This window comes from Microtus ochrogaster, chromosome 10 (genome assembly GCF_000317375.1).
Source record: "Microtus ochrogaster isolate Prairie Vole_2 chromosome 10, MicOch1.0, whole genome shotgun sequence".
Classification (NCBI taxonomy): domain Eukaryota; kingdom Metazoa; phylum Chordata; class Mammalia; order Rodentia; family Cricetidae; genus Microtus; species Microtus ochrogaster.
This window is the reverse complement of record NC_022016.1, coordinates 83297677-83319654: the sequence shown is the minus strand read 5'-3', so window position 1 is coordinate 83319654 and position 21978 is coordinate 83297677. Positions and strand designations below refer to the sequence as shown.

Genomic DNA, 21978 nt, shown 5'->3' with positions numbered 1-21978 from the left:
ACACACACACACACACACACACACACACACACACACACACACACGCCGCAGTTCCATAGAAAGCCCCATTAGCTAAAGCCAAGGTCCTCACCCCAGACTTAACTCCACTTCTTTTCTCTGTTGGTTTTCCCTGAATGTCCCTCCGCACTTCCTGCTGACTGCCTTCATTAGGCTGTCTTCCCTCCCCCCTCTGGTGCTGCAGAATCTTTTACTGGCCACTTGTCCCACCTTGTGTCCACAGCTGGACCCAGCTGCCTCATTAAAATCACAGCTATGGGCTAGATGAACAGGATAACACGTGAGGCCGTTTGCTGGTTGCCTCTGCTGAAGCCCCCTGGGAACCCAGCTTGTGCAAGGGTAAACCCCTTCCCTTCTGTAGCAGCCAGCCAGCTGCTGAGGCTTCAGGTCACTGTAGGCAAAGGACCCAGTAGAGGGGCTTTGAATAAGCCCTGGAGGGTTTCTGAAGCCCCTTGTCAGAGCCCGCAACAGTAGCCAGCTGCAATACTCACAGTCAGTGGGGCTCAATGAGAAAGAGTTACACACATCTGCTGGTCTCATTATAGACCATCACATCAGCCTTTGGAGGGCAGCACAATGTGCTTACAAGTCATACATGTTCCTGTGTTCGTCAGCTGTGTCTTTGAAGGTATTCTTACAGGCTAGCCCCACTGCCCATCACACTGCAGAACAAGGTCATGTTTAAAACTGACATACTAATTCCCAGTCTTCCAGACAGACCTCCCTTCTGTATTCTTTCCCTGGGCAGGAGGAGGCAACATCAGGCTTAGTTTCTCAGCTATACTCTGACCCCATTGACCCTGCCTCTAAAGTTCCTCCCATATCTAGGGCGGTTGCACCTCGAATATACTTGATCTCATCTAAAATACCCCCAGAGGGGCTGGAGAAGATGGCTCAGGTTAAGAGCACTTGGCTGTTCTTGCAGAGGACCTGTATTAAGTTCCTAGTACCCATATGGCTCACAACCTCCTGTAACTCCAGTTCTGGGGTTCCAGCACCCACTCTGGCCTTCACAGGACTGCACATATGTGGCACACATAAACTCGTGCAGGCAAATATGCATGTACATAAAAAGATCAAGCAACAAGACAAGAGTGGCCTCCCAAACATGAACTTGACCATTTCTTGCCATCAGGTCTGGTCCCCAGCATCTGTTGCTGAAGTGATCCAGGTACCATGTTTGCCCAGGCAATCTTGTTTTAGCAGAGCCGAGGGAGGTCCCTTTCAAACCTTCATAATCCTGAAGTCCCATTTGCTGTGGGACAATGGTCTGTACCCTGTCACTTGTATTTTAAATAAATGCTGATTGGCCAGTAGTCAGGCAGGAAGTATGGGCGGGACAATGAGAATTCTGGGAGGAGGGAAGTTACCGTCTGCAGTTATCACCCAGATGAAGACTGGGAACTAGGCAGGACAGAAACTTCAGACAACACCCATTCATCCAAGCAGCTGTTCATTTCCTTCCCTCTTTTTTTTTTAAAAAAATATTTGTTTATTATGTATACAGTGTTCTGTCTGTATGCCTGCAGGCCAGAAGAGGGCGCCAGACCTCATTACAGATGGTTGTGAGCCACCATGTGGTTGCTGGGAATTGAACTCAGGACCTTTGGAAGAGCAGGCAATGCTCTTAACCACTGAGCCATCTCTCCAGCCCCTTCTTCCCTCTTGATAGAAATTCTTGCATCACTCTGAGAGGATGGCATAGCAATGCTTCTGAGCCTTCTGTGGAGGCTGAGGCAGGAGGATAGCTTGAGCCCAGGTGTTCAAGACCAGCTTGAGCAACAGAGCAAAGCCCTGCCTCCATTTTTTTCCCATTGCTTGAGTATAGGGTGTCCTCGGCCTGTTATTTGAATGTTGCCTCAGTGGCAGCAATCAGCATTTCGTGCCAGGGTCCTGTCTGTATTGACTGCAGGCCTAGGGGCCTTGCCGGGAACACAGGCTCACATGATACGGAGCTGCCTGCCGCATTTGCCCTGTGCTCTGCAGCAAAGTGAACTCCAGTCAGAAATTGGAGCATTTCCACTGAATCAAAGATTGGCAGTTGGGATCATCTCACAACATGTTTTTTAGTGCTGGAGAGAGGGCTCATCGGTTAAGAGCGCACACAATTCCCAGGACCTATTTTGGGTGACTCACAGTCACTGGTAACACCAGCTCCCCTGGGATCTGATGGCTCTGGCTCCCAGGGCACCATTACTCATCTGCATATAAACATAAGTAAAAGTAGTGAAGATAGAGCTTTATAAAATAATACTAATAACCAAAGCATTTTCATACTCCGGTTTATTAGCCCGTCCTAGGATGCTGGTTGGTATCACTGCCACCTAGGTTCTAACTCAGGGTGTGTCTCTGTAATAGGGATCAATAAAGTTTTCCTTGAAGACCTCCACAGGGAATATTTAGGTTCTGTAGTCCATAGGGCCTATGGCAATGGTGTAAATCGACAGTGAACTTAGCCATCACAGTACGCAAATGAGAGCATGTCTGTGGTCCAGGCAAACATTGATGAAGAGAGATGTGTGAATTTTAGTGTAATTTTCTAATGCTCTGAAATACTATTTAAAATGGTAACAGTCCGCTAGGTGTGGTGGGATGCTGCTATAATCCAAGTACCCAGGAGCCTAAAGCAGGAGGATCGTGGGCTGGCCTGGGCTACAGAGTAAATTTCAGGCTAGCCTGGGGCTCATAGTAAGATCCTATCTCAGCTTGATGAAGTACTTTCAAAAAGATAAAATCATTCTTTTAGAATATGGGCCTTTCAAAAAGAGGGGCAACCTGAATCTGGCCCTGATTCCATGGTCTGCAGAGTCTGGCCCCATAGCACCCCGGCCTTGTAGCCATGAAGGAGACCCTGCTATGGTGGTGGTCTGGGCTGCGTTCTCTATGCAGTGTTGTGAGCCCTGGGTGGCATGTGTGGCTAAGAAACTGAAGATTTAGTGTTGATTCATTTAAATGGATTTTAGTTTAAATTTGACATTCCCCGTGGCCAGCCTCTACCATGTTGGGCAGCCCTCATGATAGAGGAGGTGACATGGATGGACAGCTTCCTGCTGCACGTTCACTGGCAGGAAACGGCCTGAAGTTGCCATGTGGCTTTAGTGGCCGCAGATGTGTGCTGAGTGTTTGCTGTGCCAAGCAAGGTTTTAAGCACCTTACATGTTTCAGCTCCCTAGATTCTTACTGTCAGTCAAGAAAACGGATAAGCCACAGTCTCATATGTCAGTTGAGACAAGTGAGCGTTAGGTTATAAGGTTATGTGAAATTCAAGGCACAAAAAACACGATCCGCCAGACAGTGGTGGTGGCGCACGTTTTAATCCCAGTACTCAAGAGGCAGAGGCAGGTGGATCTCTGTGAGTTCGAGACCAGCCTGGTCTACAGAGCAAGTTCCAGGACAGGCTCCAAAGCTACAGAGAAACCCTGCCTCGAAAAACCAAAAGAAGGTGACTTTCTGTAATGCTACAGTCCCAGAAGTGGCATCTTTTCTGTGGTGGGCACGGGGTGACGTCCAGTCACCAGGGTGGTCATCCCTGCATGGTTGTGACCTAGCATCTGTTCATCTGTCTCTCCGGTCACACACTTTAGACACAGCTGTCAGTGGGGCGAAGGGTTAACCCCTTCAGCTCCAGACTTTTGTTCTGTAAATCTCATGTTGAGTTGAATGTTTCTAGAATCTTTTTTTTTTTTTTTTTTTTTTTCGGTTTTTCGAGACAGGGTTTCTCTGTGGCTTTGGAGCCTGTCCTGGCACTAGCTCTGTAAGACCAGGCTGGTCTCGAACTCACAGAGATCCACCTGCCTCTGCCTCCCGAGTGCTGGGATTAAAGGCGTGCGCCACCATCGCCCGGCTGTTTCTAGAATCTTATTTGGAGAAGTTGGTTTAAAAATAAGAATATAGAACAGATGTAGTGGTGCACGCCTTTAATCCCAGCACTCAGGAGGCAAAGGCAGGCGGATCTGTGAGTTTGAGGCCAGCCTGGTCTACAGAGTGAGACAATGTCTCCAAACAAATGAAAATACTTAGGTTTACTTATTGTCATCAGAAGAAAAGTCCTATGACACGTGGGGTGCCGGGAAACCCTAGCAGCATTCCACCCCAGAGTGAGTTCAGGTGCAGTTACTTAATAGCTTAGGTAAGCAGGGTTCAAAGTGGTGTGGGTGTGAGGACCGGGTGTTTCCTCCTTAACAGCTCTGGTAGCTGTCTACCGAGCGTGTGTTAGTGACGTAACAGTTGTGCAGTTGTCTACTGAGTGTGTTAGTGACGTAACAGGTGTACAGCTGTCTTCCGAGCGTGTGTTAGTGATGTAACAGGTGTGCAGCTGTCTACTGAGTGTGTTAGTGATGTAACAGGTGTGCAGCTGTCTACTGAGTGTGTTAGTGATGTAACAGGTGTGCAGCTGTCTACTGAGTGTGTTAGTGACATAACAGGTGTGCAGCTGTCTACTGAGTGTGTTGGCGACATGTCCAGTTCTTGTAAGAAATGTGTTGCACCTTTGACGATATCCTTGTTGTTCCGTCTTCATCCTTTCTTGAATTACTGACATGGGTTTATCTTTTCTCCCTTTAGAGAGTTTTGAGGTGACAGTCACCAAAGAAGGTGATGAAGGGTTCTTTGTCTCCCTCTCATGAATATTAACCCACTAACTTGTTATAAAATTGGGAATCAGCCATTAAACGGAGCAACTGCCATGCCGTCCCCTTATTTATTCTCCTAGTTTTGTTTCATTTTTTTAAGTGTATTTATGGAAATTGTATGTAACCAGACCCTTGGTTAGAAATATCTAGAACTCAGACATCCATTTGAACTGCGTGGACAGGACTTGCTTGGGACAGTTTTCTAGTCACTGAACCCGTGGAAGTGTGCAGGCTTCTTTTCACGAGAAATGGCTTTGCAGCTTCATATTGCATCAGAGCGTTAACTTTGTCCTCCCACGGGCGTGCGTGGAACCCCGGAGCTTTCCAACCCAGAGAGTTTAGCCGTAGTGATGTTGCCGGCTGGTGTTCCTCTCAGGGGAAGCCAGAACTGGGGAATCCTAGCGGATCCCTCCCTGTGGCAGTGGATGTCAGCTGTTGAAATGGATGCCTGAAAACTTGGTATTTCTACCCCTCTTCTTTAGCAGTTTGTTTTGATTCCCTAATTTAGCCAGGCTCATTGCACAGGAAGACTTGATCTTTTTTTTTCCTCGACAGAATTTCTGTAATTACGATGCTGGTCCCACATGTCACACTTCTTCTCTCAACGCTTAACTGTCCATTTTATCCTCTCTCTGGTGCAAACCCAAAGAACCGCCCAGTGCTCAGACCGCCTGGGAGCCTGGTGTGCTCAGGCCTTGGCTGTTGCTTATGACGTCCTTGACCCTCGAGCCCTGGAAGTGCTCCTGTGGAATGCCTGTCTACGCTCTCTCTCTTGTATCCCTGCATGAATGGATGCAAAGTAAACCAGTTGCTTGGAAAGCCAGAATCCGCTTCTACTAAAGTCCCAGAACTCACCCGTGTTAAAGCACAGTGCCCCCCTCCCCTGCTTTGTCCACAGACCCTACAACCCCCCTGGCTGCTAAGTTGTTGTCTATTTTCTTTGGGGGCGGGGGCAGCGCGCAGAAGGTTCATGGGGCAAGGCACACTAATCTGCTCTGCTTTACTCCCCAGGTGAGATTTGTGGCTTTAAAATTCACGGGCAGAATGTCCCCTTTGATGCCGTGGTGGTGGATAAGTCCACGGGGGAGGGACTAATCCGCTCTAAGGAGAAATTGGACTGTGAGCTGCAAAAAGACTACACGTTCACCATCCAGGCCTACGACTGCGGAAAGGGACCTGACGGCACTGGCGTGAAGAAATCTCACAAGTAAGTCGAGAGCCAGGAGAGCCGCCCAGTAGTGCGCGTGCGTGGGGAGCAGCAGCGGAACTTGGTCCCCAGTGCTCCGAGGAGTGAGATGGAGCAGGAAGAGTTCCGCAGGGTCACAGACGGGTTGGAAAGGTCTTTAAGGGTGGACTCCAGCCTGGGTGTCCTCTTTTGTGTCTAGCTTCTAGGAAGAGCCTGATGGGTAACAGGTTTTCAAAAAGAAATTTCAAAAATGCCACCGAGTATTCTTGGTAAAGAAACTAAAGCCTTACCGGAACAGTGAGTGACATGTGCCTGCTACTGAGGCACTCGGAAGGCTGAGGGAGGAGGATCACAAAGGCAAGGACTGCCTGGGTAACATAGTAAGACTTTGTCTCTGGAGGGGGCTGGGAGCAGGGACAGAGACAGACAGACAGACAGACACACATACTCACACTCACACACAGCCCCATATTGAACTTTTTCCTGAGGAAAATGATTTTATCATTTTTTGGGGGGTTTTTTCGAGACAGGGTTCTCTGTGTAGCCCTGGCTATCCTGAACTCACTTGGTAGACCAAGCTGGCCTCGAACTCAGAGAGATCCACCTGCCTTTGTCTCTGAGTCCTGGGATTAAAGGCGTGCACCACCACTGCCTGGCTGATTTTGTTATTCTTATCTTTTCTTGTAAACTCTAAACGCTTAAGCTAGCTAACTTGTGGAGGAAGTTGACATGACCGGAGGTCACCATAACAGAGAGGGCTCTAGAAGAATGGGCATAGAAGTCTAGACTTTTATCCCTTCAACACCAGGCCAATTGAATGTTGCTCAGCCTTAGTTCCTCGGTACATTGCTAAGGAAAAGGGATGTGTGGGCAGCATGGGCGCCACATGGATGAGCCTGGATCGGGATGCTCTGAAAACAGGGTATGATAAACTAGTGGAAAACTTCTCATTTTTACACAACGTGACATCCCTTTGTTCATTTGAGAAGATTGTGTTTGTGCTGAGGATGAAGCCTGGGCCTTGTGTATGTCAGATAAATACTTTGCAACGGGCCTATATTTCCAAAAGTTTATATTTTGACCAAAAAACCTGATCAGTAGGTAGCCCTTGAAGTCTATATAAGTGTCATTATTTGGAGACTGGCTCACTGGTACCCAGCTATGAACTTGGAAAGTGGCAGCTAGGAGTGCTCCTCCTGTGCGTCTTCATTTGTAGAACCAGGACTGGAAGGTGTCCTCGTGGTGACCTCTTCCTGCTCTGTGACAGTAGGACAGAACTTGTTTCTACGTGTGTGTGTGTGTGTGTGTGTGTGTGTGTGTGTGAGAGAGAGAGAGAGAGAGAGAGAGAGAAAGAGAGAGAGAGCGAGAGAGGCAGGCAGGCAGACAGACAGACTGCATGCGTGTGTGTTCACAGATGTGTATGCCTGCGTGTGGATGTCCTGGGATCCACTTGATGTACACATGCAGGTCTCTCCCATCTCAGGGAGTCTGGCTAGCCAGCTTGCCCTGCGTTCCTGTCTAGCCTCCCAGAGGAACCACCACACCGGCCTCACATTTCCGTGGGTGCCCGGGCTCAGCACTCAGACTCGTGTGGCAAGTGCTTCATCCACTGAGCCATCTCTCTACCTCATTTGTTTTAACTCACACAGTGAGACCATTTCTCTATTTCTAACCCCTCTTCCTTTGGCTGTAAGTCTTTAAAATTCTGTGATAATGTGTCTCGACATTATGCCCAGAGACTAAGTAGTGCTTGGATCCCTCTCCCTTCCTCACGTCCTGCCCCACTTTAGAGGAAAATTCAGTCTCCTCTGCTGCACCATGGATTTCCTAAGCCTATTGCCTCAATTTTAGGAGACAGAAAAATCAGCCCAAGTCCCAATTTTAACTTCCCCTTGACTCTGTGCCAAATAAAAGAAATTGAATTTGGTTACATTTTGGCTTCACCGTAGGAAGCTCATGAAGCAGCATCAGGAAAGAAGAATGTAGAAATCAGAATTGTTGCCTTTTGGGTAAAAGACAGAACAGAGCCCCACACCAGCTTTCTCCCCCTTGTCTAGGGCAACCGTCCACATCCAGGTGAACGACGTGAACGAGTACGCGCCTGTGTTCAAGGAGAAGTCCTACAAGGCGGCCGTGGTGGAGGGGAAGCAGCAGAGCAATGTCCTCAGGGTGGAGGCTGTGGATGCAGACTGCTCCCCGCAGTTCAGCCAGATCTGCAGCTATGAGATCCTCACCCCAGATGTGCCGTTCACCGTGGACAAAGACGGTAAGAACAGGGGAGCCTGGTAAGTCGGTGACGGCGGGTGGTGACCTGGGCTTCCCAGTGCCAGCCGAGCATCAGTGAGCTTGCAGGCTGCCCGGAGCCCTGCCTTGTGCCTGTGACTCATGTTTGACTTAACTCTGGAAGTTTGGGCTCTTTGGGACTCTCTTTCCCCTTTCCTACCCAAATCAAGTGACGGCCTCGTTTGACATGAACCTTCTCACTTTCACCCGTGTGCACCTGAGTGTGTGGTCCCTTTAGGTACTTATTTTTTGTTCTCCATTTGATTGGAATCTTTTACACCCCCTCCCCATCACCCCCCACTTTTGGCAGTGCTGGGGATCCAGTCCAGGCTTTGTACATGTTAAGCAAATGTTCTCCCACTGGGCTACACTTCCGGCCCCTTCTGCCCCATCTTTAAGGTGAGCACTGATTGATTCATTCTTTAAGGAATCATTTTTGGTTCTGTGTCTCTGTGTGGGTGTGTGCACATGAAAGCAGTTGCACACAGGAACCAGAGGTTTTGGATCCCCTGGAGCTGGAGTCACAGGCGCTTGTGAGCCCCTTGCTGTGGGTTCTGGGGGTGGAACTCTGATCCCCTGGAAGAGCAGTGTGTGCTCCGAACTGCTGAGCTGTCTCTCGCACTCCTTTGTTTATTTCTGAGCCAGGCTCTTCCCGTGCAGCCTCAGCTAGCCTCATGCCTCTTGTCCTCCTGCCTTGGCCTTCTGATTGCGGGGATTATAGCTAAGATGAGGATTAGCACTGCTTCTGCCAGAACCTTTCTCCTGAGGGGCTGACAGAGGCAATGTGAGAGCTCGACCTCTTTCTACTGGGACTGCTTCTTTGTTGTTGTTCTGAGAGACAGGGTTTCTCTGTGTAGCCCTGGCTGTCCTGGAACTAACTCTATAGACCAGGCTGGCTTCGAACTCAAGAGATTGCCCCTGTCCCTGCCTTCCTAGTGCTAGGATTAAAGGCGTGCACCACCCCTGCCCAGCCACGGTAAGACATTGTAAATTAGTGCACACTGCAGTCTTTGATGGAATTGTGGTTGTGTGAAACTTTGTAGGGTCTGGAGAGATGGCCGTGTGGTTACAGCACTGGCTGCTCCTGCAGAGGGCCCTTGTTCAGTTCTCAGCACTCACATCAGGCTGCTTACAACTGCCTATAACTCTAGGTCCAAGGGCTCCAACACCCTCTTCTGGCATCTAAGGGAACCAGGCATGCAAGTGGTTTACATACATACTACATACAGGTACTCACACATATACACAAAATAAAAGCGAATCTTAAAAAAAAAAAGACATTTTCACTCACATTTGAACAAAAGGATACCTCTTCCTAAGCAAGAGGACAAAGGGGGGGATTTTCTTCCCTCTCCCTCTTTTACTCCCTCCCTCCCTCCCTCCCTCTTTTCCTCCCTCCTTCCTTCCCTCCCTCCCTTCCTCCCTTCCCTTTGGTGCTAGGGTAGCATCTGAGGTCGCACCTCCCTGGTGGTAACTATGGGTCCCACAGAGTCATACCCCAGCCGAACCTCAGCTAATTTTGATTTGTTTGTTTGTTGAGGGAAGAGAGAATTTCTTGCAGTCCAGGTTAGCTTTGAACTTGGCATGTAGCTCAGGACAGCCCTGAACTTTTAATCCTCCTGCCTCCACCTCCCACGTGCTGGGCTTACAGGTGTGTGCCCTACTCTTGGTAAGGAGTGCTGGGCATTAGAGCAGAATTGTGTTCCCAGCCCTCAACTTTGTTTTCTTTAACAAAATTAATCTTTCAGCATAAGTATTTAATGAAGCTTGACCTCATTGTTAGCATTTAAGGTATTTAAACTATTTGCCCTTTTTTATTCTTACATGCAAAGTACTAAATGTTGATATAAAATCAGGGCAGGCAAGGTGGCTCAGGGAAAAAGCACTTATCACATAGCCTGAGGACCTGACTTCAGTCCCCAGAGCCATGGTAGGAGGAGAGAACTCACTCCTGAAAGATGTCCTTTGACCTCCGCACATGTGAGGAGGTATACACATGGCATACACATACGCCCAATTAAAATGTTTCTAAAAAGCTGGCCGTGGTGGCGCATGCCCTTAATCCCAGCACTGGGGAGGCAGAGGTAGACAGATCTCTCTGAATTCCAGGCTAGCCTGGCCTACATGTGAGTCCCAGGACAGCCAAGGTTACATAGTAAGACCATGTCTCAAAAAAAAAAAAATTAAAAAATTTTTAAAACCAGCATAGAAACTGCAGGGGTGGGGGCGGAGTACTCACTACACAGGAGGACTGACTGTGTGCTCACACTGCGCTCGGACACTGGAGCATGATCTTGGCGAGTTCTGCGGTCAAGGGGGGATGGAAGAGTGTGTGACCTCGGGACTGAGTTTATTTCAGGTCTTGTCAGTCTTGCACAGCACAAGTAAAAATGGTTCTCATCGCCTCTTTCCTTCTCCGCCAGGCTACATTAAAAACACAGAGAAGCTGAACTATGGCAAAGAGCACCAGTATAAACTCACGGTCACGGCCTACGACTGTGGGAAGAAGAGAGCCACGGAAGACGTTCTGGTGAAGATCAGCGTTAAGCCCACCTGCAGCCCCGGGTGGCAGGGTGAGCTCCAATCTCTCTGCTTCCGCACCCATTCTGAAAATGTACGTGCCGTAGAAACACATAAACGTGAGCTTTCTTTTTTCTCTCCCGCACCCATCCGTGGACCAACGCAGGCTGGAGCAACAGGATTGAATACGAGCCCGGCACGGGGGCATTGGCTGTCTTCCCAAGCATCCACTTGGAGACCTGTGACGAGCCTGTCGCCTCAGTGCAGGTCACAGTGGAGCTGGAGACCAGCCACATCGGGAAAGGCTGTGACCGAGACACCTACTCTGAGAAGTCCCTTCACCGGCTCTGTGGTAAGGAGGTCTGGTGTCTGGAGCCCTCAGTCTTCAGGGAAGACAGGACCCCGTCAGACCCTAGCCTGTGTCTGGGCTGTTAAATGATAAGCAGAACAGACACGATGTTGTGAGGTGGCCTTTGCTGCCTTGCTGGCTGCTTTTCATTCGGACAGGCTCTCGGGGAAAGCACAAACCCTGTAGACTCTGTCCAGAGTGCTACATGTGTGTGCACTGAAGAGCTCATAATTTGAAGAATTTAACCCATTGAGAATCATCCAAGTGCAGATGATGGAAGAATAAGGAGCCGGGCTTCGGAATGTGCTCTGGAGTTCAATTATTCAGAGGTTGATCAAGGCAGGGGATCGTTTGAACCTAGGAGTTCTGGTCCAGCATGGGAAATAGAGGGCACACTGTTTCAGAAAAGCCCATGCTTTTCCTAATGCATGAGGCTCTGAGTTCGCTCCCCAGCACCAGGAAGAAAGAGTAGAAACCTTAACCTGACAGCTGTAAAATCTTTTCTCTACTCTTTTTTTAAAATTACTTTTATTTATTTTATATATGTGGGTGAGTGTGTGCCACAGTGGTCTGCGGAAGTCAGAGGGTAGGTAGTGAGGTAGTCGCTTTTCTCCCCGCCACGTGGTTCCAGGTTTGGTGGCAGGTGCCTTTGCCAGTGCTGAGCTGTCTTACTGCCTCCCTCTCCCTGCTCTGACTCAGTCATTCCGGTTCTAGATGTTTATCTAAGAGCAGAATCACCGCACATATACATGCTCGTTGAGGACAGGTGTGTAACGAAGGAGTTTGGGGTAACAGTCAGTGTCCACCAGTGGGAGGACTAATAAAAACGCTACGCAGCCGCTCTGAGATGTTGCTACAGAGTGAGGAGAATGTGTGGCATTGCAGACTCAGCAGGCCTCCAGTTAAGTAAGAAGCACTTTGTGAGCGGGCGAGGACTCAGTGTTAAGAACACTGGCTGTTCGGGGTGTGGGTCCCAGCACCCACATGGCAGCTCACAACGGTCTGTAACTCCAGTCCCAGGAGCTTTGGTGTCCTCTTCTGATCTCCTTGGACATAAGGCATGCAAGAGGTGTATAGACATACATGCAGAAGAAACACTTGTACACATAAAATCAAAATAAACAAACAACCTTCTGGGCTAGAGAGAGCTCAGTGGGTAAGGCACTTGCTGTGCAGTGTGAGGATCGGGTGTAGATCCCCAGAACCCACTCAACCCAGAGAGGTAGAGTGGCCCACCCAGTCATGTTGGTAGCTCTGGGTTTGATTGAGAGACCTGCCTCACTGAATAAGGTAAAGGTAACTGAGGGTGATTCTTTCACATGTGTGCACACCTGTACACGATTGCCCAAACACATGCAGACATACATGCACACAAAGGCACATACCACTAACATGAAAATGAAGAAGAAACTTTTATATATTCATTTAAAAAGGACTAGAAGTATTTATACACAAAATGGTGTTTATTTGGGTGGGAACATAAAAAGTTACATTGTTATTGTGTTTGTTTTGAGGCAGGGTCTTTCCCATAACTCTGGCTAGCCTGAAACTCAATATGGGAATAGGCTAACTTTGAACTCACAAAGGTCTGCCTCTGCTGGTGCTGGGATTAGAGGCGTGTGCACCATGCCTAACTGTGTTTTGTCTTCTTCATCCTTCATCCTTAAAACAAAAAGCCACAGACTGTGTTTGTATCTGTGGGTTTTTTTTTGTTGTTGTTGTTTTTGTTTTGTCTTATTCTGTAGCCCAGGCAGGCTTTGAATTTGGCAGTCCTCCTGCCTCTGCCTCCCTTGTGCTGGGATTACCAATGTGTGTATTACATTCTTGTTAAGAAAAAAAAAATTCCTTATTTTTTAGGGAAGGCAAAATCAAACCAGCAGCCATTCTAAGGGTGAGAGACACCCTGAGCCACTCTCAAGTGCTCTCTTCTCCATGGAACTGACTCTCATGTCTCTTTGGTTTCAGGGGCTGCAGCTGGCACCTCAGAGCTGCTCCCTTCCCCGAGCAGCTCCTTGAACTGGACTGCTGGCCTTCCCACCGACAACGGCCATGACAGTGACCAGGTCTTTGAGTTCAATGGCACTCAGGCAGTGAGAATCCCGGATGGCGTTGTGTCCCTTGACCCCAAAGAGCCCTTTACGATTTCTGTGTGGATGCGGCATGGACCTTTCGGCCGGAAGAAGGAGACAATTCTCTGCAGTTCAGACAAAACAGGTTGGTTGCATCCCTGCGCCGGCTGGTATTCTTCCGCGCCCCCTCACAGGGACTAGTTCCTCCACAGATAAGGCTCTCTATTTTATGCTGGGGACACTTTGTCCTTAGAGACACAGCACCAGCCTGGGGGGTTTATCCTGAGTTCTCAGTAAAACCCTGTGTGTGTGTTCCTATTCCCTGTCTTGGCTCAGCTAGAGGTTCATTTATGCAGATAAAACATGTCTTTAAGGCCGGGTGGTGGTGGCGCACGCCTTTAATCCCAGCACTTGGGAGGCAGAGACAGGCGGATCTCTGTGAGTTCGAGGCCAGCCTGGTTTACAAGAGCTAGTTCCAGGACAGGCTCCAAAGCCACAGAGAAACCCTGTCTTGAAAAAAAAAAAAAACCAAAAACCATGTCTTTAAATCTACTCAAGAAACTGTCCTGGGGGCTGAGAGATGGCTCAGAGGTTAAGAGCACTGCCTGTTCTTCCAAAGGTCCTGAGTTCGATTCCCAGCAACCACATGGTGGCTAACAACCATCTGTCTTAAGATCTGGTGCCCTCTTCTGGCCTGCAGGCATACACACAGACAGAATATTGTATACTTAATAAATAAATAAATACATATTTTTTTAAAAAAAGAAACTGTCCTTACTCCCCCTGGGACCTGGAGGTGGCAGTTCACCTATAGACGCTGTCTTTGCAGACATGAACCGACACCATTACTCGCTGTATGTCCACGGGTGCAGACTGATTTTCCTCCTCCGTCAGGACCCATCGGAGGAGAAGAAATACAGGCCTGCAGAGTTCCACTGGAAGTTGAACCAGGTGAGTAAATAGAAACCTTGCCAGGTGTCAACCTCTCGGGATGTGACCGTCTGCAGGACATCATGGTTTGTGTATCTGTGGGTCACAGGACAGCAGATCAGATCCCCTTAACTCCTTCCTGCCAAAGCCCACCTTTTCCCGTGTGTGCATTTTACGGCAAAATAATAGCGTAAATATTATCTTCTTTGTAGACCAGGAAGATGACTCCCTAGGTAAAGGACTTGCCACCAGGCCTGACCACCTGATTTTGGTCCCCAGAACGCATGTACACGATGGAGGGAGAGGACCGCCTCCCACAAGTCACCTCCTGATGTGCACACGTCATGGCATGTGTACATGCACATACTCATTTCCAGAGTTAAATGTGAAAAAGAATATGTGATTTAAGCTGACAATACAGTTATGTTGTATTGAGTGCGGGAATGGCACTGAAACACTCCTGTTTAACTTCCTGGTCACTGTGTGAGCAGGCGCCACCGTGTGGTTGTATGTGGTTCTGGGGATTGCTGCCCCTGCCAGGGCCCTCTGTGTGGCCCTTCCCTCAGCCTGCCTGTCCGTGGGGATGAGCAGTTGACAGAGAACATGCACTCACTGTCGTGCGCCCTTTTCTGTGACCGATGATTATTGTCTTGACTCGGGAGCAGAGGCAGTGCCATCGAGTCCCAGTCTAGTTCTAGAACAGTCTGGGCTACATAGTGAAACCCTGCCACAAAGAGGGGGGTAGGGGATGGAATAGCTAGTTGATAGCCTGACCCAGTATTTAGGAGGTAAGTGTCCAGCTTGCTGCTAGGGAGACTTGTGGATGCCGCTAAGGGTAGAGAATTGCTCAGCCCTTGTTAGCGTCCCTGGCCTGTGGCGATTTGAAATGCCCTAGTGATGATGAAGTTGACCTATCCCTTTCTGGTGGGATGTGTGTGCTAAACACTTTCCTGCTAGATTTTTAAATCCTTTTCTTTCAGGAAGTCGTTCCTGACACGTGACCCATTTCCCACATCCTGCTGCTGCTCAGGGTTGCGTCTTCGGCCGCACAGCTGGCTGACATGTCACGCTTTCTTTGCCTTGGCTAGGTCTGTGATGAGGACTGGCACCACTTTGTCCTTAACGTGGAATTCCCAAGCGTGACTCTCTATGTGGACGGTGTGTCTCACGAGCCTTTCTCTGTCACAGAGGACTACCCACTTCATCCAACCGGGATAGAGACTCAGCTCGTGGTCGGAGCTTGCTGGCAAGGTAACAGTTGCTGGCCTCCCATCCCCCGGCCCTGGGAACTAACACCTCCTTGCTGTGTTGTGACTGTGTCGGGGTCAGATTCTTAGTAGCTCTCCTCTTTACCCACGTGTCCTTGTGTCTGTGTGCAGCCTTTTAGAGGACACGACTGATGTCATGGGTGGTTGATGTCACGGTTCTTGAACCTGAATGATAGACGGGGAAGGCATGATCAGGGAACTAGCCTATAAATCAATCTGATCATTAATTATTGATGTCTGTGAAGTGACGCAGAAATGTGGAGGATACAGAAGAGTCTGCGCTGTAGGCTTCTATAGTGCTTAGCCCTTGGTAGCTCAGCAGGAACCTGGTTGAGTGAGGGAGCATTTGGAGAGGCCTGGTTGCAAACCGCTGCCTTGAACAATATGTATGTGCAGAATCTCAGGCAGCCAGTTAAGTTGAAATAGTGGCCAGCACACTGAAGACTCCAAACTTGTGCAGTGATAACCCATGATGCCCTGTTAATGGGCGAGACAAAGCCTTAATGGCAGGGCCAGAAAAGAGCGGAATTTGAAAGGGCGTTGGGGACAGTATGCTGTGCAGTGGTGAGAAGAGACCCATGATTCTGCTGGTGACAGGGTCACAGTCACTGCCCACTGCTGTGGTTGTAGCCTATATTTATAGCCAAAGGAAACAAGTTAGCTGTCCAAGTTCATGGAGCGTCAGTGTGCCCTCTTGTGACCCTTGGACCCCACATCATTTCAGGGTACTGCACCATCACTGAGTGCTAGATGACCAGACCTAAGACAGATTTTTCTCCCCGTGGGAAGATAGAACTTTGACTTTGGTTAGAAAGGTATAAGTGGGGCTGGAGAGATGGCTCAGAGGTTAAGAGCACTGACTGCTCTTCCAGAGGACCTGAGTTCAATTCCCAGTGCCCACATGGTGGCTCACAGCCATCTGTAATGAGATCTGGTGCCTGCCCTCTTCTGGCCAGCAAGCATACAGACAGACAGAACACTGTGTACATAATAAATAAATCTAAAAAAAAAAAAAAAAAGGTATAAGTGCATCTAATTCCCAAATTTGTTTATTTTAGGAGAACTTGAATTTCTTAAGTTTCTCTGTAAATTCTTTCAGACACAGAGGAATAAGCTAGCATGTTGAGGTGACCCTCTTCAGTAGCCCCCGGGGTTACTGCTGCTTTACACACGTGCCTGGGAGAAAATGGGGTGCGAAGCCAAAGGCTGGGTTACAAGGTTTAAGTTGGTTTAAGTTTAAATTCAAATGTGGTGTAAGAATCAAAACACAAGCACAAGCCGGAACGAAACTTTCTATTCTGGTGGTTTCATTGTTTTGGTTAAATGGGCCGCCCTGCACTGTCTGGCCTTCTCTGGTCACGGTGGCGCTGCTGTGAAGTAGCAAATGATTTTCATCTTTTCTTTCTTTTGACTTCAACTGTCACAGCTTTTCCAACCTGACAGCCATTTCTGTACCAAACCAACACACATTTTTTTCTTTCATCTAATTTTTAACATTTTATGTATCATGGATGTTTTGATCTAAATGTATGCCTGTGCACCAGGTACGTGCCTGGTGCCTGTGGAAGCCAGAAGAGGTCCAGGTCCCCTCGAATCAGTGCAGCAGGTGGTTGTGAGCCACTGTGGGGGTGCTGGGAATTGAACTCAGGACCTCTGGAAGAGCAGCCAGTGCCCTTAACCACTGAACCGTACTTTAGCCCCTACCAACACAAGTTGTTTAAAATTCAGTTCACACGCAGGAAGGTGCCCTCTGCCTTTCAGTGAACGTGGAAGCCCACTCCCTGCGAACACAATATGGGAAGGGTGGGCCATAGGCGGCAGCAGCGTCACCTCTAACTGTCATAGAGAGATCACAGTGGGTGGCCATGAAGGAGCAAAATGGCTTCACAGGTCTGGCGTCACCCCAAGACTCATCTCCACACTTGGTGCATGGGAGGATACCTAGGCAGACTGTAGTGGCCATTGTGGAGGCATTTCCTCCACAGTGCAGTACAGAATGTGTTGGTTCTGGGGCTGGAGAGATGGTTCAGTGGTTAAGAGCACTGGTTGTCCTTCCAAAGGTCCTGAGTTCAATTCCCAGCAACCACGAGGTGGCTCATAGCCATCTATAATGAGATCTGGCGCCCTCTTCTGGCCTGCAGGCACCCATGCAGGCAAAACACTGTATACATAGTAAATAAGTAAATCTTTTTTTTTTTTTTTTTTTTAAGAGTGTGTGGGTTCTGTGCCCAGCCATAGGTGTGTGTCCACCAGCAGGGCTTTAGGGTTTGTGCCCTGATCAGCAGCTGTAGAGACTGTGGCGGGTGAGTGCCCAGGCCTGCTGCAGGTCGTCTATCTGGGTGAGACCCTTAGCCAGCCTCCCTCGTACTGTCCTCTTTTCTCTGTCATCTAAAATCCAGAAAGTACAGACACACGTGTTCTTATGTGCTACACTCTTGACCCTGGTGCGAGCCCTCCCGTTTTGTCCGTGTGTTCCGCTTCCCTGTGTGGAGGGAAGAAGCTAATGGTTCAGGAGCCAGCGCCACTGCCGGCCAGACCTCCTGGGAACGCGTTGTTTGTTCTACGCAGATAGTGAATTTGGTGTGCCTGCTTTTTTGCCTTAACTTGAATCTGGTTTGTGTTCTGGCGAAGAGAAGAGGCGATGGTGTATAACATGAAGCGTTGGAGGGGTCGCTTCTGGGGAAATGTCATCCAGGTGAAATACGTCCCGGATGTCAAGAGGGACTTTGTTTTCTGGGGCTCGTGTTTGGCGGCTGGCGCCTGAGGTCGTGTGAAGGCCTAACCTCTCGTCTTGTCTGCTGTCTCTGTCTTGCCTTTGCAGAGTATGCAGGAGTCGGGAGCGGCAATGAGACTGAGCCTGTGGCTGTGGCCTCCGCAGGTTGCTGGAACCCTACCCCCCCCCCCCCCCCGTTCACTGTAGTCTTTCCTTTAAAGATGGGACATTGGTTCATTTCACCTGTCGCATGAGACGAGCTAATTGCATTTTGATCCTGGACACCATTTCAGCTGCTTGCCCGCATCGAGCTTCCTCATTGCTCCTGGGACTTCCCTACCTGCCCCTGTCGACCCTGCACCCGCCCCCCCATGGCTGCACTTTGTGGGGTATTAGTGCCTCCAGTTCCCCCACGGCCACTGCACGAGGCGCCTATTACAATTCCTCAAGCTGGGTTTCAGGGGGCACTTTATGGTGATCGCGTGGCTAAGCCACAGGACAGGAAGAGTTTTTCCGTTGTCTGTCACAATTGATACTGAATTCTAAACAGAAATAGCGGTCCCTAGGGATGACTTGCCAGGCCAGGACCCTGTTCTTTGTTAGTGTAAATGCCAGCTGTAGTTCGTGGCGCTTTGTTGTGGACTGCCAAGGTCTCCTCTGGGGTTTAGTTTTCTTCTTTATGTCTTCCCCATCATCCTCAGAGACAGAAGTCAACAAAAGAGCTTCCTGAGGGCAAAGATGGCTCCATGTGTGAAGCCCTTGCTATGCAAGCGTGGAGATGAGAGTTCAGAGTGCTAGCACCCGTGTGAATGCCGCTTGAGCCTGCACCAACTTGTAATTCTGTTGATTAGAAGGGATTGCCTGAGCAAACTAGCTAGTTAGACTCGCGAGCTCTGCCTCAAGGAAAAGGTAGAGAGCAGCGAAGGAAGAGCCAACGTCAGCCTCAGGTCTACCCCACACATATGCACACACATGTACCAAACATATATGAGCATGCATACTGTACATGTACATGCATATACATGTGAATACTGTACACTTGCACGTGTACACACAAATCTCCCTAGAAGGCCTTAAATGCTTTTATGTGTGGACTCTGAGTATCCCAGAGTTCCTGCCTCCCCCGCCCCCACTCCTGTGTCTTCAGAGTCAGGGAAAGCTCAGCCAAGTAGGTGTTAGATGAACAGCTAGTGCTAAGGAGGCAGTGCCCTGTGCACCTTGGTCATAGTTCTGGGTTGGCCACCATCATCAGGGAGTAGCCAGATATGGAAGAAGGGGCCCCTGGGCATCCAGGCTCTGGGTGAGGAAACCCCCACCCCTAGCTTCTCTCTTCTCCAGGCCATGTGCATGATCATAAACAATTTAATTTTTTCATTGCGCTTCCATGTAGATTGCAAGGCTAACAGTTTGGTCTGAACTAACTTGCATGTCCATCCATCGAGCTGCCACCACTGGTCACAGTCTGAGCGGTAACCAGGAGCTGCGAGCTGCAAGCCTAACGTCCCGCCCCTCCTGTCCCCCAGGTGGCGACCTGCACATGACACAGTTTTTCCGAGGTAACCTGGCCGGCCTCACAATCCGTTCTGGGAAGCTGGCAGATAAGAAAGTGATTGACTGTCTGTATACCTGCAAGGAAGGGCTGGACTTGCAGGTCCCCGAGGATGGCAGCAGAGGGGTGCAGGTAAGTGTCACCTCAACTCACCCTTAGCCTAGCCTGCTAGGAGTGGGGCCGCCAGGGTAAGGCAGAGGTGGGTGAAGGGATTTTTTTGGTTTTGGTTTTGTTATTCGAGGCAGGGTTTCCCTGTATAGCCCTGGAACTCATGCTGTAGACCAGATTGGCCTCAGAGATCACCTGCCTCTGCCTCCTGGGTGCCTTCATCTGGCTGGGGGTGAGGGATTTTACTCTGGGGACTAAAGAGCTCAGCGATTCAGTCGGGCTGATCGCTCCACCATCTCTCACGGCTTCGGCTCCTCTCGGCTGCGACCTTGTTCCCAACTCTAGTGTGATGGTTTCAGATCCACACGAGCTCCAGTCAGGCTGTGTTGACCTTGGAGGGAGACGACGTTGGCGAGCTGGATAAAGCCTTGCAGCACGTTTCCTATCTGAACTCAAGGCAGTTCCCCACGCCCGGCATCCGCAGACTCAGAATCACCAGCACGGTCAAGTATGTCCTGACCGGAAGCAGGGAGTGTGTTCCCACTTCACTGACCTGTTGGCGGAGTGTGTGTGTGCGCCTTTAGACTTGCCTTCCCCTCTAAGGGAGGGGGAGTCATGACTTCATCTTGCAAAGCCTGGAGGAATTAAATTTCTCCCGACCACAATGGGAAGTGCATTCCTGGAGTGGCCATCCTCTGTCCCCTCCAAGCCTCATACAAACCTTTGATGGGTGACAGCCTCACAGCTCTCAAAGCCCTCAGCCTCCTTTCTCCCCTTCCCTGCTTCCCTGCAGGTGTTTTAATGAGGCGGCTTGCATCGAGGTGCCCCCAGTTGAAGGCTACGTGATGGTTTTGCAGCCAGAGGAGCCCAAGATCAGCCTGAGTGGGGTCCACCACTTTGCCCGGGCAGCTTCTGAGTTTGAGAGCCCAGAGGGCATTTCGCTCTTCCCCGAGCTCCGAATCATCAGCACCATCACCAGAGAAGTGGAGCCTGAGGGGGACGGGGCCGAGGACCCCACAGGTAACAGCTGCACCTGGGACTGCCAGCCCCCTCACGGGTCCTTTTTCTGTGCGGTTCTGGGGTTTAATGTTTTCATACTTGAGTCTGCTTCTGAATCCTGGCTGCGGGTGGAGGGAGTCTTTACATCGCTTTTTGATCGGACATCAGACTAAGACATAGCTTGAGGGCCAGCCCACAGGAAGACAGTGTCCCCCCCATTCTTACTGGGGACTCACCAAGTTCTGTTTATCCACTGAGCTGTTTCTGGGTCCCAGGCCTTCACCATGCTGGCCTTATGTTCCACCATTGCCTATAATCCCAGCGCCCCACGTCTTGACAGTGACTCCTCCTCGCTTCAGTCTGGGTCCCTAGACTCTAATGTGAGCCTGAGATGCCGCTGGGGATTGGGGTTGACTGGCGTTGCCCGTCCCATAGCCTCTGCTATTTCTGGTCTGCCATTTCTGCAGTTCAAGAGTCCCTGGTGTCAGAGGAAATTGTGCATGACCTGGACACCTGCGAGGTCACAGTGGAAGGGGAGGAGCTGAACCCAGAGCAGGAAAGTCTGGAGGTGGATGCAGCCCGCCTCCAGCAGAAGGGCATCGAAGTGAGCCACTCGGACCTGGGCGTGGTCTTTACAGGTGAGGGGCTGGAGCTGAGCAGAGGGTAAGATGGAAAGGGAAGCTCTTGCTGCCTACAGAGTGGACTGACACATTCGCTTCACACCGTTGCGCATCTGCACACGGTGGAGGGTGGAGAATGGGACATAGGCAGTGCCGTATGCAGGGTGAGCTGGGCACATAATGGCACAGGCCCCTGGATGGAGAAATGCTCTTACTTGCCTCAGAAAGCCACAAGGGTGCGGCCATTGGCTCAGCTGACCCAAGTGCGTGACTCAGGTACCTGGGCCCACCCATGCTCCAGACTTAACAGCCACTTGCCTTTGACACCCCCCAGGTGTGGACACCATGGCAAGCTATGAGGAGGTCTTACACCTCCTGCGCTATCGGAATTGGCACACCAGGTCCCTGCTTGACCGGAAGTTCAAGCTCATTTGCTCAGAACTAAATGGTCGCTACCTCAGCAACGAATTCAAGGTGGAGGTGAGTCCAGCCCCACCCATGAAGGGCCAATGGTAGAAGGTACTCAAGTGTCCTGACTCTTGGTCCCAAGGTGGCTTTGTTCACACTGTGGGCTGCTGGCAGGGTTCACATGCAGGCTTGGAGACCTTGGCTAGAGGTAAAGGGTGAGTGTCTTTAGGAGGGGTAAGGTTGCTCCTTGGGGGTCCACATGGGAAAATCCCCAGGGTAAGGTTGCTCCTTGGGGGTCCACATGGGAAAATCCCCAGGGTAAGGTTG

The 21978-nt window shown here is 49.9% G+C and overlaps 1 protein-coding gene across 1 annotated transcript in view; it reads left to right on the top strand.

The window, feature by feature from the left end:
• Clstn1 (calsyntenin 1) overlaps positions 1–21978 on the top strand; it is a gene marked incomplete at its 5' end in the record, with an annotated part of 65653 nt that overhangs the window by 40261 nt on the left and 3414 nt on the right. Inside the window, 14 exons of the mRNA XM_005353763.1 lie at positions 4582–4611; positions 5661–5856; positions 7893–8101; positions 10542–10691; positions 10805–10990; positions 12953–13201; positions 13886–14007; positions 15075–15237; positions 18076–18132; positions 19491–19648; positions 19984–20132; positions 20418–20644; positions 21091–21261; positions 21578–21723. Coding sequence (XP_005353820.1) covers positions 4582–4611; positions 5661–5856; positions 7893–8101; positions 10542–10691; positions 10805–10990; positions 12953–13201; positions 13886–14007; positions 15075–15237; positions 18076–18132; positions 19491–19648; positions 19984–20132; positions 20418–20644; positions 21091–21261; positions 21578–21723 — 2213 coding nt within the window. The remainder of the gene's footprint in view (positions 1–4581; positions 4612–5660; positions 5857–7892; positions 8102–10541; positions 10692–10804; positions 10991–12952; positions 13202–13885; positions 14008–15074; positions 15238–18075; positions 18133–19490; positions 19649–19983; positions 20133–20417; positions 20645–21090; positions 21262–21577; positions 21724–21978) is intronic.